Raw genomic sequence first — 15,152 nt, forward strand, 5'->3', positions numbered from 1 at the left:
ATATTCAATCTGCATAATTAAAACCTAACTCTTAAATTTACCATGAGATATATTCCGACAAAAAAAAAAACAAAGTATATCCATCAAATATCTAGCTGAAGTGTTAAAGTTGTTCCAAATGATAATAAAGGCACGTGCCTTTGCCCATGCTATTGGTAAAAACTTCTTTTTTTGGTCAAAGCCTTGTGTTAATTTCAAAACTAGCTTTCCGTGAAATCATAATCACTCCATTCCCTGAGCATAGACTTTATATATGCGGACTATACTGAGTGGGATATACTGCTATACATTTATTCTACCAAATCTACTGTATACACAGTGTACATGTAAAGCTTCATTATATATTTTTTTTTATACAAGCGATATTAGAGACGAGAAAATCGAACCTAAAACCTAAGAGGTTCATGCTAAATTAATTTCTAATACATATGACAAAACCCAAAACCAAACTTAGAGATCATAATCTTCAATGGAGATGCTCAAATCCTCGCACCCATTGCCAGATCCCATATGCCCTCCCCAGTTGTTCCTAGAACTCTCTCCCATGTCTTCCCAAACCTCACTCTCAACCCCATGACTTCCATTGTAGCTCTGCCTGCCACCTGCCTGCGGTGACCTGTTAGCCACCAACTGAGCATCAACTGCCATGCCAGCATCCGAAGCTGCCTTCTGTATAGACCTCGGCGACATATCAGCATGAACTGAAGACGGCAACACCAAGGGAAAGTTAAGCCCTTCCAAGGTCGACGGCCTACGTAGGCAATAATACGCAACGTCCCGAGCCACCGCGGCCGCCTCCGGGGACGAGAAAGAGCCTAACCAGAGCCGGTCCTGCGTCCCCGGGACTCGAATTTCAGACACCCACTTGCCCCATTTTCTTTGCCGCACCCCCTTGAACTTCCGTTGTCCAGTGCCCGGGCTGCTGCTGCTTTCTTCTGAACTGTAACTCATGATGATCTTAAGCTTGTCCTGTTTGGAAAAACGATTTTGAAAACGTGGTGGTGACTGTTTTTGTGGATGAAGAAAAAAGAAGTGGGAAGAAGTATTTAAATAGGTTGAACAGGGAGAAAGTCAGACGTACAGGCGAAGGTCAAAATTTTCAATGGTCAAAGTAAGAGGGAGTTTCACCATCCAAAATTATATTGGACGGTGTGGTTTCCAATCCAAGTGGGGAGAAAAAAAAATATCTTAAGCAAGTTGAGTGAAAGGTAAACATGGCATTTAATACATACAAAAAAGAAAATTATAACAAAAATGTATTATTCGTGTACGTACATAACTGTTGTTTACGAATAATACCCGTTTTTTGAATATTTTGCAATAATATACATAATATTTGTGTATTTTATCTGCATTTTGCACATTCTATTTGAAAAAAACAAAACAAAACAAAATTGAATAAATTATTTTAAATTTTTATCTAATAGCCTAATTATTTCATATTGCATACGTATTTTATGCACGTTTTTTTTCACACACTTAACATCAAGGCTTCTTCTCAAGTCTCTATCTTGTTGCCTACAGAGAAACACGTGTTTACGGAATTTGAAATCCCATCAAAGAGGCAATACAAAAGGCCCAAGTTTGAATTTGAGAGTGGAAAGCCACGTCAGAAAACATCAAGGGGGTTTGAGAAATTTTAAAGGCAGAGAAAAACCCACGTCGTGGAAAACAAAACACCTTAGAATTGGAGAGTTTGATGTGGACGTTGACAGTTGGGCGCGTGAGCTGGGGGTTTTTTTTCAGTGCTTACCTAAGCCATGACGTCATCAACCGTTTCCCACGTCGGTGTTTTAGATGAAACGAAGCTGAAGACAGGTAAACAGCTGTGCCCGAAGAACGGGTCATCGAGAAGCCGGCAGACACCTCAAAGACCAATACCACACAAATTCAATCATGCACTTACCCTTTTTTTTTCTTTTTTTTTTATTATAATATATTTTTAAAAAATTAATTTTAATAATTCGGGTTTTTAAGCACAATATTCTCTTATTTTATATTAGAGTTTTATTTTGATCATTTAAAATATTTATTTATTTTCCCGTCTTCCAACTCTCGCACATGTTTCAGTTTCGTTATTCCATAAAATTCCATCATTTTTTTCCATATATAAAAAAACAAGTTGATGGAATGATAAAATTATAACACAGGAAATAATTAATGGAATTTGACGGAATGATAAAATTCATGAAACACATATTCTGTTAATTTATTTCATGGTTTTACCCCCTTAAATACATGATTAGGGAAAATTATAACACATTTTTCATGGTTTTACCCCCTCAAATACATGAAATAATGAATGGAATTTGATGGAATGATAAAATTCGCACACATTCTAGAGTTAGAGGATGACTGAAACAAAAAAAACGAGTTAGACGAACAAAATGAAACCCGAGTATAAGTTTAGGTATTATTATTGTTAAAAACTCTATAACAATTATTTATTGCCATAGCAATGAAGTTTTTGTTGTAAAACTTTATTTATTTATGGTAGCTAGATATTGTGTTTGAGAGTTCCCTCTCCTTTCAAATTGACTTCTTTAGATGGGATACTCTAGACATTGATTTTTCAGATGAAACGTTAACATATTTATTCTCAATTCCTTTCACAATTTTGACTTCAAATTCAAAGCAAACAAGGTCCAAACAAAACTTTAATGTTATATGAGATGACCACTTCACATCATGTTGTGCATCATATCCTTGCATAACATCATATGCACCACATAAATGATACCTTGGTCTTGGTGGTGTTGTAAACTTATTTATTTTTATTTATTTATTTATTTATTTATTCCTATAAAACATTTATAGGTCATTTTTGCGAGAAGAAAAATGTTTTATTTTTTGGCCGGAGAAGAAGAAAAATGTTGAATTAGCATAATTATAGATTTGGTTTGATCAATTCTATGGCTCCCTTGTCACATTAAATGCCTGCACTTACCGAAATACTGGCCACTTACAAGAAAGAAGAAGACAAATACAGTTTTGGACTTCTGACTAAGGACCCATGGAAGGGGAGTTGAATTTGGCTTTTTAGTTGGTTGGCTAAACCAGTTTATGTAGTGTACGTTGGTGTGGAAACCCAAAAAAGAAAGTAGAATCCTGTTTTAGTTTTGTGAAACACAACGTTCAACTTCAAATTTTGTTTGATTTCTTGTTTCAGTATTTCCATTGTAATCTCGTGACCCATTTTTCCTTGCCACTAGTAGTAGTATACTTTTGGACGAGTCTTGTTGGGATTACTATTTCAAAAACGATGTTTTCAAATGTGATGTTTACTTTGGCTACTAATAGACAGGGCATTCGTGCCCCGCAAATAGAGTTTGAATTGGACTTTCCACGCACACTATATTAAAGGAGTGTCTTATATAGTATATCGCGCGCATAAATACCGGTGTCTATATTGACCTTTTTTTCAGTAGTGTCTTAGAAATAAATAAAAAATTAAGGGTTGTGCACGTGACAATATTTATCCTTAAACTAATTGTTTTAAGCTATTGCCTGCTTAATGAGAATTGCAAGGAATAAATATGAAGTGTTTGTAAATTAGGGCAGGTATTTGAATTACGTAAGACTTTCCCACTATGAGAATTTGATGCGAAACCAAGAAAGGCTTTATATATATATATATGCAAAGTTCAGGTCAACCAATTGGTCAATCAATGCATGCTGCACTGAGATTAGGGCTCCTCTGCGGATTTGCTTCGCAAAGCTTAACACGTGTGTATCTCAAAGACTCAGAGCATGTCTAAGCCAATGCCTCATCAATCCTATGTGACTTCTAAACGATGAGGAAAACTGCGAAAGCATCCATTATTTTATCATTTATCTTTGTTTTTTCTTTTTAAAAACTTGAAAAAGTGATAGTCATAGAGGAAAATGACGTGCCATTAATATAAAAGTAAAGTCGGGTCTTGGCATGCCTCAACTTTTTAGTCAAAGGAAAATTTTTGTTTGTGAAGAGGTGATTCACTCTATACTCAACTCGTAATTCAAATTAAATTAAATTAAAATATCGTTTGTATAAAGAAGAAAAGAAAAAAGAAATGACTCTTTTTTACGCAAGCATAACAGAATTTTGACTTTAAATCCTTTCAAAATTTGACATTAAAGAAGAAAAATCCTAACTAAACTTTACTGTTATATGAGGTGACCACTTCATAACATCATGTTGTGCATCATCCGTTTATAACAGCATATGCCAGTCGTAATATCCTCATACTCAAGGAAGGATCAACAGAGGAGCAAGGGTGGTCAAGTGACCCCTGCAACCTCTAAAATTTGCCATTAAAGGGGAGAAAATTGACCCCTGCAAAGTGTTTGACAAAAGTCTCCAAAGAGGTAGACTTGGTTGCTCCAGCGCTACTTGCGCGCTCCTCTTTTTTTTTTTTCTCCCCTCAACGTCTAAACGACGTCGTTCTACTAATGAGTTTTTTTTTCTCTTTATAAACCTGGCCAAAACGACGTCGTTTTGGGAGCCCGATACTCTCCTCTCCCAAATCAGTTTCAATTCCTTTTTTTCAATTGCTAAACCCCAAATCATATTGAACCAACCTTCAACTTCTTCAACCAATCCAATCCAACCACCCCATCCGGCAGCGGCGACATCCTCATAGTGGTGGCAACAACAAAGCAAAAAAATCAGCCCCAAATTCAATTTGATTTCAAAGGTGGATTTTTCATTGTCCCTCAAATTTGAAAGTATGTTATCCTAATTTCTAATCTCTTTATGCTTTAACAAATTAATAAATATTCTTATATGTTTGATATTCTCTTGATTAGTTATTTTGTTGAGTTTTTATTTTGGTTAGTTAATTTGAATAAATTAGGGTTATTTTTTATATAATTAGATTGTATATGCTTTAGTTAGATTATATCTTGGTATATTGGATTAGTTTTTGTGTTTGTTAATTACTAAAGATTCTTGTATATTTTTGTTTTATTGGTTGTTGTGATTTTATTTTGGTTGTTTGAATAAATTAGGGATTTTTATAAATAGATTTTATTTGTATTTGTTAGTTAGATTGTATGCTTCATTGATTATTTCTACCCAAACAGGTTATGGAACGATATTTTAAGAGAAAGTTTTCATCAACTACCTCTAGTTCGGATAATGTGAGTAGTTCAAGTGTAAGAGATGTGGGTATTTCAAGATATGTGGTGGGTAGTTCGAAAGAAAGTGAGTTGCAAGATGTATTGGCTAATCTTCCTGCAGACCCTGGACTTCGACCTCAAATGTTGGATTATGATCCTAACATTCGAGATGAAGTTCGAAGAGCATATCTACAAAAGGGTCTATGTCAACCTAAGGATCACACATTTCCACAAACCGATCTTTCAGGGTATGATCAACGTTTTAATGTCAAGTGGTTTGATGAGTTTGACTAGTTGGAGTACAATATTAGTAAAGATGCGGCATTTTGCCTTTATTGTTATCTTTTCAAATCCAATTTCAAAATTGGTCAAGGCTGTAGCGATGTCTTCACCGAGGTGGGTTTTAGAAATTGGAAGAAGAAAGATAAAATTAGACAGCATGTTGGAGGTGTTGGGAGTGTTCATAAGCAATCTAGACAATATTGTGTGGATCTTATGAATCAGAAGCAACACATCCAAACAGTTTTGTAAAGTAATCAGACCAAGCTCGCATTGATTATCGTATTTGCTTGACAGCTTCTCTTGATTGTGTGAGATTTTTGTTGAAGCAAGGTCTTCCTTTTCGTGGCAATGATGAGAGTGACACTTCAAACAACAAGGGAAATTATGTAGAACTCTTACAATTTCTTGTTGATCATGATGAGAAAGTTAAAGCTGTTGTATTGGAAAATGCTCCAGTGACACTTCAAACAACAAGGGAAATGATTTATCACAAGCATTACAAAGAAAAGACTAACATATTGGGAATGCAATGTCTTTAGTTAAAGATTGCAAGGACACACTACAAGATATGAGAGATAATGGATTTGAAGCCTTACTTGATCAAGTATTTTCCTTTTGTGGTAAACATAATATTGAGGTTCCAAGCATGGATGATGCATATGTAGCTCAGTGGAGATCACATCGCAGAGCTTCTAGAATAACACAAATCCATCATTATCGTGTGGACATCTTCATTCAAATCATTGAGTGGCAACTTGCAGAACTAAATCATCGCTTTAGTGAGGTAAATACTGAGTTGCTTCTTTGTTTGGCATGTTTGAGTCCGAATGATTCATTCATAGCTTTTGACAAACAAAAGCTTCTTCGTTTTGCTGAATTTTATCCACAAGAATTTACTCCTCGAGACCTCTTGGCACTTGAATATCAACTTGGGATTTATATTCATCATATGCGTACGAGAAGCGAATTTTCTCAATTAAAAGGGATTGGTGCCCTTGCAAGAAAAATGGTGTAGAAAGGGTTGCAGAGAACATTTAATTATGTCTATTTGCTTCTGACATTAGCCTTAACTTTACCAGTTGCAACTGCTTCAGTGGAGAGAGCATTTTCTGCTATGAATGTTATCAAGGGTCCACTTCGCAACCAAATGGGAGATCAATGGTTGAGTGATAGCTTACTTGTTTATATTGAGAAAGATGTATTTGTTTGTATTGATAATGAAACTATAATGGAACGTTTTCAGAACATGAAAACTCGTCGTGGACAATTGTAATGTGGGTTTTTCTATTAATTATGAATTATAAATTATCGTTTCATTTTTATGGGTTTATTTTTGTATATAAAGTTTTTACTCTTTTAGACGTTGACTCCTGCAAGGAAAATTCCTGGATCCGTCCCTGCTCATACTCATATGGTGCTCTACACACACCGGTCATGTCATTTATAAATAAATAAATAAGTAAACAAATAAGTTCACAAAACCACATAAAATATTTTTTTTTAACAGTAGTCTAAATTAAAAAGGGTGTTGGGTTTCTCACATACATACAATACCAAGGTGTCATTGAAGTTCGAATCTGAGACCACTTGTTTGCAAGTCAATGCCTTTTTCACTGGGCTAGACCCTGTTGGCAACATGACATAATTTTTATATATATTAAAGATTAATGACATCAAGGTAATTACTGTTTTGTGGACAAAATTAGGGTCGGGGTTATGTAATTCGAGGGAGGGTTAGGTTGGGTCGGGGAGAGAAGATAGAGGCAAAGAGAGTGAGGGTAAGAGAGAGAGAGAGAGAGGCAAATTTAACGATTTTGTGGACAGAAATGGATAAAAGTGGTAAAGTGAGAAATTTTCATGAATCTTTAGAGATTCAGGAGGTTAAGTGAGACAATTTTCTAAGGGTAAAACAATTTCATTGTCAACTTTTTATTTTCAAATTCTTTAACTCTTGTGAATCCCATAACATTTATTAGGTAGTTAAAGGAGTTGAAAAATGTTTTATTTTTTGGCCGGAGAAGAAGAAAATGTTGAATGAACATAATTAAATTCTTATATATTTTGTTTGATCAATTCTATGCCTCCCTTGTCACATTAAATGCCTACATTATCTGGTTGAACATGTGGACGCCTTGATTTTAAGAACTCCCCTGAACAAGTCCATCTCAATAATTTATACAGGTAGACAAAAAACACCTTTTTAGAGTCGGTTGTGTCAACGTTTTCTGGCTGTTGGTAAAAAGTCCATCAATGCCACTTGTAGGAATTTGAATATTGCATTGATTGAAATAGTTGGCACTTAGGAAGAAGAAGAAGAAGCACTGTTTTGACTAGGGACCCATGGAACAAGAGTTGAATTTGGCATTTGGGGATGCATAGAGTTTAGTTGGTTGGCAAAAACAACGTTTGTAGTGTGTACATATTGATGAGGAAAACTTACCCAAAAAAATACAATCTTGTTTAATTTTGTGAAACACAAACGTTGTACTTGTTTGCTTCCTTGTTCCAATATTTCTCCTTTCTCATTAGGGTTGGCCATTGCAATCCCTTGACCCATTTTGCCTTCCTACTACGAACTCGGAAAGTGTCAATGTAAACTTTATTTGTGAACACTGATTGATACTCATGTCGATTGATCTTTCTTTAATAGTGTACATGACAATATTAATCCTTACCAATTGTTTTAAGCTATCGCCCACTTAATGAGAATTGCAAACTGTTTGAAATTAGGGCAGGTATTTCAATTACGTAAGACTTTCGATTATTTATAGTAGGATTATGGGAAGTTGATGGGAAAGCAAGTATGCCGAGTTCAGGTCAACCAATTGGTCAATGACTAAATGCGGCATATGCCAAGTTCAGGTCAACCAAAGTGGTATTTACTATTGATTCAACAATGCTTTTTGTGGATTAGTATTGGGAATTTGTGTTTAATTATTAATACTGTTAAAAACATGACCTATTAAACACAACAGACACGTGTTTTTCCTCATTAAATATCAGTTCTTATTGTATAGTCTTTCTAGTTAAAAGATCAAACAGATATGCAAGTGCCAGCTTATATTGAAAATTTGAACCAAATTGAAAGGAATAAAATATATAAGCTAAAGCGTGCGGTGTGCCATGTATATCTGATTTGTTCCCTAAACAAAACTACATTACTAGAATTACCAAAATTAAAATGAACGTAACCGAAATGACAGGCCAAACATGTAATTTGGCCTTAGAAATATGGTACGGCACACGGTCAGAAGTCTTGACAATAATTCCAGAATGTGCAAAACTTGTTTTGGTATAGAAACAGAAGTTTGTAAGATTAAAAAAATAATAATAATACTAGTCTTCTGTAATGATTTATACTCAAGAGTTACCTGTTTTAGATACATACTTACATTTAGCCAATCCAAAGAACTTGAAATTACATAAAGAAGTTGAAATTACATAAACCCTCCTCCCACTACTGATTGTTAACGGCGACAACAGGGGACGGAGGACCAGGTGGGAAGAAAAAGAAAAGTGGAGCGATGATATACAAGAATCAATGTGAAACAAACAGATGTATACAATCATTTAATGGAGACACAGTTTTCTTTGAACGACTAAATATGGAAACGATGTGTAGTGATCCGTCAGTAGAATGCTGCTATGTCTGAACTGATCAAGTAAGACCATGCTAAAGCTGCCTCAAGTTTTGACTCGCTGGAAAGAAGAGGAAAGAATCTTAAAGAGCCCATCTGGATTATCTGCATGGACCTGAAAATGGAAGAATGAACATGAGCAGCTGTGCGAATGTGCTACAAATAATGTGTAATTAATATTATCCCTCAAGCAGAGTCTCTCAGTTCTTTAATGAACTGGAACAATTTGACGTTTCAATTGATTAAGAGAGTGACTAATTTTGTTTAAGTTTCGAATAGAAATTATATATTTTTTGTTCAAGGCATTTAATTATGGCTCCCTCATGCATATTTTTATTTCCGTAAGCATTCAGCTATACTTTTTGTAATAAAAGCTCCCTGCCAATTCTGCTAATTGAAACTTAGTGCCCGGTTTGACCAACTTAGCTGTCCCTATGTAACTCAGTGGCATTGCGCCAATCTAATTGTCACTGTCGTCGCTCCTGTATAACAGTAGCACCAATGTAGCCCTGTACAAACCCTAAATTCTAAAATCCTAAACCCCATACCCGTACAAACACCAGCCTAATAAACCCAAATATCCCATAAGAAACCCCAAAAATGGATTGGCATCCAATACTGACTCTTTGGGACCCCTAAAGATTCCAATCTATCTTGTGATCAATATCTCCTATATGCATGCACGGCATACAGAGACACGTGTTACAAATTTCGTTCCCTAGTAGATTGACTTCAAACAGTAAAACCAACATACCCAGTGGCCTGCATCCTCAAGGACATGCATTTCAACTCCAGCTGCCTCTTCAGCAGCAAGCTCCTCAGCAGCATGAATCCTCTGGAGATCTTCTAGAGCCCATCTGTGCAAGCTCCTTTCTGCTTTCAAAAAGTTCACATGGACACCTCGAGGCACATCTTCAACAATTTTCCTACAATGATCCAAATCAAATAAGGCCAGTTGCAAACTTGACATTCAAAATATTGGGAAAAAGATGAAGCACATTCAATTTCAGAATGGGAATTTCCTTTTTTCCTTTCAATATTTGAATATTGATTTAAAAGTATGCAGTTTGGTGTACATTCATAATTGATTTTTCAACCAAAACCCTAGTGTAACACTCATGGCAGAACATCACCAGTGCAGACTCTGCTGCACAAGTAGGTGGTATTTATGACGATTAAACAGATATTTAGCAGCTAGGTATTGACTACTACGTGACAGATATTTAGCAGCTAGGTATTGACTACTGCATGACATATGACAAGAATCCACGAAAATAAGGAAATGGAGTGATTACCATAAATTTGTCTCTTCATAAGATTTATACATTTCAGAAATTCCCTTGAGATCAAACACCCATGAGAAGGTTGATGGTGATGAACCAAGAGGACCAGTTGGTCGAAGATTAGTAACCACCCACTGCACATGAAACAACATAGTATAAAAGAAGAAGGAAAAAACAAAGAAAATAAGTAAATCAAGTGTACCGCAAGGCACAAGTGAACAATCTTGTATTAAACATGAAAAATGATAGAGCTAAAACACTGGGAGGCAGAGACAGAGAATAGTGGAATTAGATGGGATCAGCAACATCTTTTTCCCCAAAGTCAGCATAAATAATGAGCTAAAGACAGCGGAACACTAAAAAACGCACAACTACTAAGCATGAAAATTAAATTGGCGCTATCAATAAAGAAACATGAGGCAATGACAAAAGAGCCAACACATTACGATAATTCTCTGGGTAAAAAAACAAAATGATCAATACATACAAGTTTCAGAGCCCAAACTTCAAATTAGTACATTAAAGCATGTCTCACAGTTCGACATACCTGTGCCACATCTTTGGAGAATCCTTTTCGAACTAGAACATCCACAACATCCCGCTTTGAGGAAATCTGCTTTGAAGAAAAATTAGTAGAATTAAAATCATACACAGAAAGAAAGAAATGAGGATAGAAGCATTTTTTCAACAAATGAGGTTTGGCATGATACACATTAACAATTGTATCTGCAACATACAGTGAGATTGAAACCCTATTTGGGTTTTGGAAAACTAGGGGAGGTGCACACCACCTTTCTCTTCCCCTCTCTTTCTACAATAAAATGTTAACAAAAAATGTAGCTTTGGTTCAATAGGACCCAAAGAAAGAGCAACAGATCGATTTACAATGATCTGATAACAAGTTGACTTATATAAATTAGAGTTAGAGTTCTAAATGGAGAGAGAGGATAGAATAGAAAAAAAAGGCTGAGAAAGCATACAAAAGATCATAAATCATAAAAGAATCCTCTCAAAAATAAATAAAATGAAAGGACTGGCTCTAACAGGCACCAAAAATATTAAGAAAGAAGGAAACAACGTTTGATTATGGATTCACCTCTTGTGGCAGTGTGCTTAGGACAGATATCAATTCTTCTGGATGGTCTTCCCCATCCCCACCAGGACGAACTTTTCCAGGTGTAGCATCTAGAACCCAAACCTAAAACAATCAACTGGTAAGAGGAAGCGAAGGATAATGTCCACAGACACACACACACACACACACACACATTCCGCGATATATTCAATATTGCCATTACTTACCCTGACTGGTCGCGCAAGAGGCTTTGCAGCTTGCTCCGCCATGCTCAAGGCAACTACATGACAATTAGAAAGCATATTACAAATCAGATCCATTTTAAGCAGGTGAAGAATTACTGTTGTACTAGCACTCTCAGCAAAGGTATGCAACGTGCCAAATTAACCAAAGTTACCTTTCCCTCCAAAACTGTGGCCAACTAAAACCCGAGGTGTTAATCGAAGCTGTCGAACCTAGACAGGAAGAAGAAACAAAATTACGGAAGACATAAATAGTGTCTCGAGCATGGGAAGGTACCAGACAGGAATATGCAAACATACATTGGAGGTGTTCAAATGCTGTGTATACAACACTATTCATGCAAGCCATGTTAAAATTATAAAGTTGCGTGCAAGTATGTATGATACAGAAATACAGGCATAAGAATCACAAATGAAGGCTCTGAAATTTTGGTTCAAGTTAATTCACAACTATAAATGAAACTTCAAAATAGCAAAATATATTTAATGTTGACCATGGGGACAAACTTGTTCTTCAAAAATAATGTAGGTAATCAGGAAACACGTACTAGTTTTAAGACATCAAGAGCAGTGGAAGAAACAGTATGGGGGCCCCTTTTCTTAATTGATGCTGAATCACCATGACACCGCAGGTCCACTAACAGAAACTTTGCCAACAAACAAAAGAGGAAGAAGTAAGATTCTCACCATGTCCAAATACCAAAATGTCATGTGCAATATAGCTAAAAACCTGCTTTACAAGCAGATATAATGAACATGACAATAGATGAAACAGCAAATACGATTAAAGAATCACTCGTAAAACTAGTAGGATTTTTGTTTTGTTTTTTTAACAAAAGAGAAAATTACAATATTGTTTTTAAATAAATTTTTTTTAAACGATTATTAGGAGTTATGGGGACTTGATAGTGTTGGGTTTAGAATGGTTTAGGGCTTAGCATACGGATTGTATACTTTGAGCTGTAGAATTGCCATTTTACAGCTTCTGATTAAAGGTTTGGCTCTCGGATTTTAGGTGGACTGTAAATATCACAGGGACCAGAAAACAATTTAAATAAAAGCTATGAAAACAATTTAAATAAAAGCTAAGGGTTGGAATATTTGAAAAATAAGCCAGGTGCATTTGGTTTTTTTTTTTTTTTCTTTTGGGTCGTTAGAGAATTACAATGGATTTAGGGGGCCACTAATAATACCTGTAAAATTAAATGCATAATGGTTTAATCATTAGCATCACTTAGGTTAATCAATTGGTCAAAATACTGCACAGGAAACATCCCAGAGTGTTGTGAACGGAACTTTTGTAAGAAAATTAAATTTTATGACCTTTATCAAATAAAACATGTTCCATTCAATCTAAGTGAAAGTACAAACGCAAAAGGATGATACCTGCCATGTTGGAAATTCTTGTGCCAATCTCCTCGTAAAGGTTCCTGCAATATCAGAAATTACGTAATGAATCCCAAACTATATATGTGCAGGAAACAAATAGAAAATCCCACTATCACCCCCTTGTTGCTAATAACATAGAGATCTCGCATGGAAAAGAAACATACGAGAAAACACCAACAGGCTATGGAAGAGTACACAAAGGGGAGCTTTAACTGGAGAACAATAGAAGAAAGCAAAGATGAATCCAAAATGAATCCAAGATTCACAATTTCAAGGCATTGACCGGTAACCAAGATGAATCCAAAAATGTTCCTCCCATTATTCTCTTCTAATTTTGAAGAAGTGTGGAGGTAAAATGACATATTAGCAAGTGAAAAGAACCTACGTACCCCAGTTCTTCCTACACCCTAGAATACCATGCAGAAAAACGGCTGTTGGAGGCTCAGGTAATGACCTGTCTGTAACCGAACTCCATTTTACCTGCACACTGGAACTATTCAGATATGTGATTATGCCTATTGCCCACTGAAGTAATACTGAGAAAAATAAGCTATTTCCCATGTCCTCCTCATGACTTCTTAAATTCCCTGACAAGCCCTAGTGCATATGAGATTGCTCCTTAACTTTTAGGTGTTTTTTAAAATTGAAATAGGTAGACTCTTATTGGTTACTATGTAAGTTTAAATCAATTTGAAAACTTAAGGGTGCAGCATGATAGAATAGATTACTGTGATGTGTAATTTTAAAATTTAATTGCCAAGGAGAATGAGGGGATGTCATTTCCTCTGTAAACTAGATTGAGCATTGCTGTGAAACAGAAAGATAAATTTAATCGGATAAGAAACTTTCCAAAGGAGCTGAGGTTCAGACCCCAGCAATTACTCCTGTGCTTACTAGCCAATCTTTCACGGCTCATGTTTGAATTTTTTATTTTTTATTTTAAAAAACTTCCCTTTTTTTATTAGCATCCAATCTTTTCTGAAAATGCAATTCTTCACTGATAACTATTCCTCAAAATGTCTAACTCCAATTTTTATAATCTCAAACAACAGTGGCATCAAGTTCTCAATCATAAACTCACTACATATCATATTATGAGGAGATTACAGAATACAAAGACTTACAAGAGCTCCTTGAACAAGATCAAATGCCTGCTCAAAAAAAAATTACTGTTAATTAGGTAAAAGTTCTCTGAAGTAATCTGAAAGTTCAGACTAACATAACCTACATTTGAAAAAGGACCAATATTTACAACTTATTTGAATTCATTGTGTGAAACAAGCAGTTCTAGATACCAGGATGTCAGAAGGCTTGGGCAAATCTCCGCTTCTAGCCAGCTTCTCATCAACTAATGCCATACGAACACCAGAATTCTTATGTCCCTTGCCCAAGTGACCAACAGCTAACGGATTCTACAACAAGAAGAAGGTAAAGGAGTTTAAAAAAAAAAAAAAAAAAGCGACCATTAAACCAGATTTCGGTCTTATACATAGACAAGTCTTAAGGTTACTAGAAAGTCCACACCAAAAGTAGCTCAAAGTTAAAAAAAAAATCCTTCATTGCTTGAAATTGTTTTTAATGTGATCCAATTTTTCTGCTTAAAAAACACAAAATTTAGATAAAATAATTGCAACACTTGAAACTTGGGAAACAACCATTCGCTCAATCAATTGTTCAAATTCAGTCTGGCAAAGTAGCATTGTTCAAGTGGGCAGTCTAATAATACTTCTGTACATATATTTCATAATTGAGATGAAATATATAATCATAATATATATACATATAAATGTACTGAAACTCAAGTCATATGAATGTGGAAAGTACCTTGGAGGGCCAAGAAATCCGAGTCTTCAATGCGGGAGTTGGTCGAAAAGTTAACCTCCTCTCTCCAAAATTGACTGAGCTGCCGCCGTGACTACAACCGGCAAGATTCGAAATCGCCGCCATTGTAGAAACGACGGCGTTTTGCGATGGGAGATGTTAGGAATTTGGGCGGAGAGAAAGGGACCAAAACAGAAGAGGAGAGGGAACCGGTGGCGGAGACACCGAAGGAAGCAAGTCGGTGTCCCGCGAACAAGTTTTGCTTTTTTGGGTTAAAAGTTTGCGTTTTTTGGCCAAGTGCACTTGAAATGACCAAACTGCC

The 15,152-nt window shown here is 35.7% G+C and overlaps 3 protein-coding genes across 4 annotated transcripts; 1 reads left to right on the plus strand and 2 right to left on the minus strand.

The window, feature by feature from the left end:
• Positions 1-205: 205 nt before the first annotated feature.
• LOC103319343 (ethylene-responsive transcription factor ERF019) lies at positions 206-1,030 on the minus strand. Its single transcript, XM_008220870.3, has one exon. It carries the CDS (start codon positions 949-951, stop codon positions 451-453), a length of 501 nt encoding a protein of 166 aa, XP_008219092.1. The 5' UTR covers positions 952-1,030; the 3' UTR covers positions 206-450.
• A 4,881-nt stretch (positions 1,031-5,911) lies between these two features.
• Positions 5,912-6,655, plus strand: LOC148919438 (uncharacterized). The gene is made up of 2 exons (XM_089046956.1): positions 5,912-6,335; positions 6,447-6,655. Exons 1-2 carry the CDS (start codon positions 5,912-5,914, stop codon positions 6,653-6,655), a joined length of 633 nt encoding a protein of 210 aa, XP_088903082.1.
• A 2,052-nt stretch (positions 6,656-8,707) lies between these two features.
• Positions 8,708-15,131, minus strand: LOC103319345 (alpha/beta-Hydrolases superfamily protein). Of its 2 annotated transcripts, none has more exons than XM_008220874.2 (13): positions 14,834-15,131; positions 14,305-14,421; positions 14,134-14,160; positions 13,399-13,489; positions 13,007-13,050; positions 12,169-12,267; positions 11,776-11,833; positions 11,606-11,658; positions 11,400-11,501; positions 10,851-10,916; positions 10,316-10,437; positions 9,775-9,946; positions 8,708-9,135 (listed from the first exon to the last, which is right to left on the minus strand). In XM_008220874.2, exons 1-13 carry the CDS (start codon positions 14,954-14,956, stop codon positions 9,067-9,069), a joined length of 1,143 nt encoding a protein of 380 aa, XP_008219096.2. In that variant the 5' UTR covers positions 14,957-15,131; the 3' UTR covers positions 8,708-9,066. The 2 variants fall into 2 exon arrangements, with proteins under 2 accessions (XP_008219096.2, XP_088901206.1); XM_089045080.1 differs by having other exon boundaries at positions 14,134-14,163.
• Between the last annotated feature and the right edge of the window lie 21 nt (positions 15,132-15,152).

Source organism: Prunus mume, linkage group LG2, assembly GCF_029339155.1.
Source record: "Prunus mume cultivar Tortuosa linkage group LG2, ASM2933915v1, whole genome shotgun sequence".
Lineage (NCBI taxonomy): Eukaryota > Viridiplantae > Streptophyta > Magnoliopsida > Rosales > Rosaceae > Prunus > Prunus mume.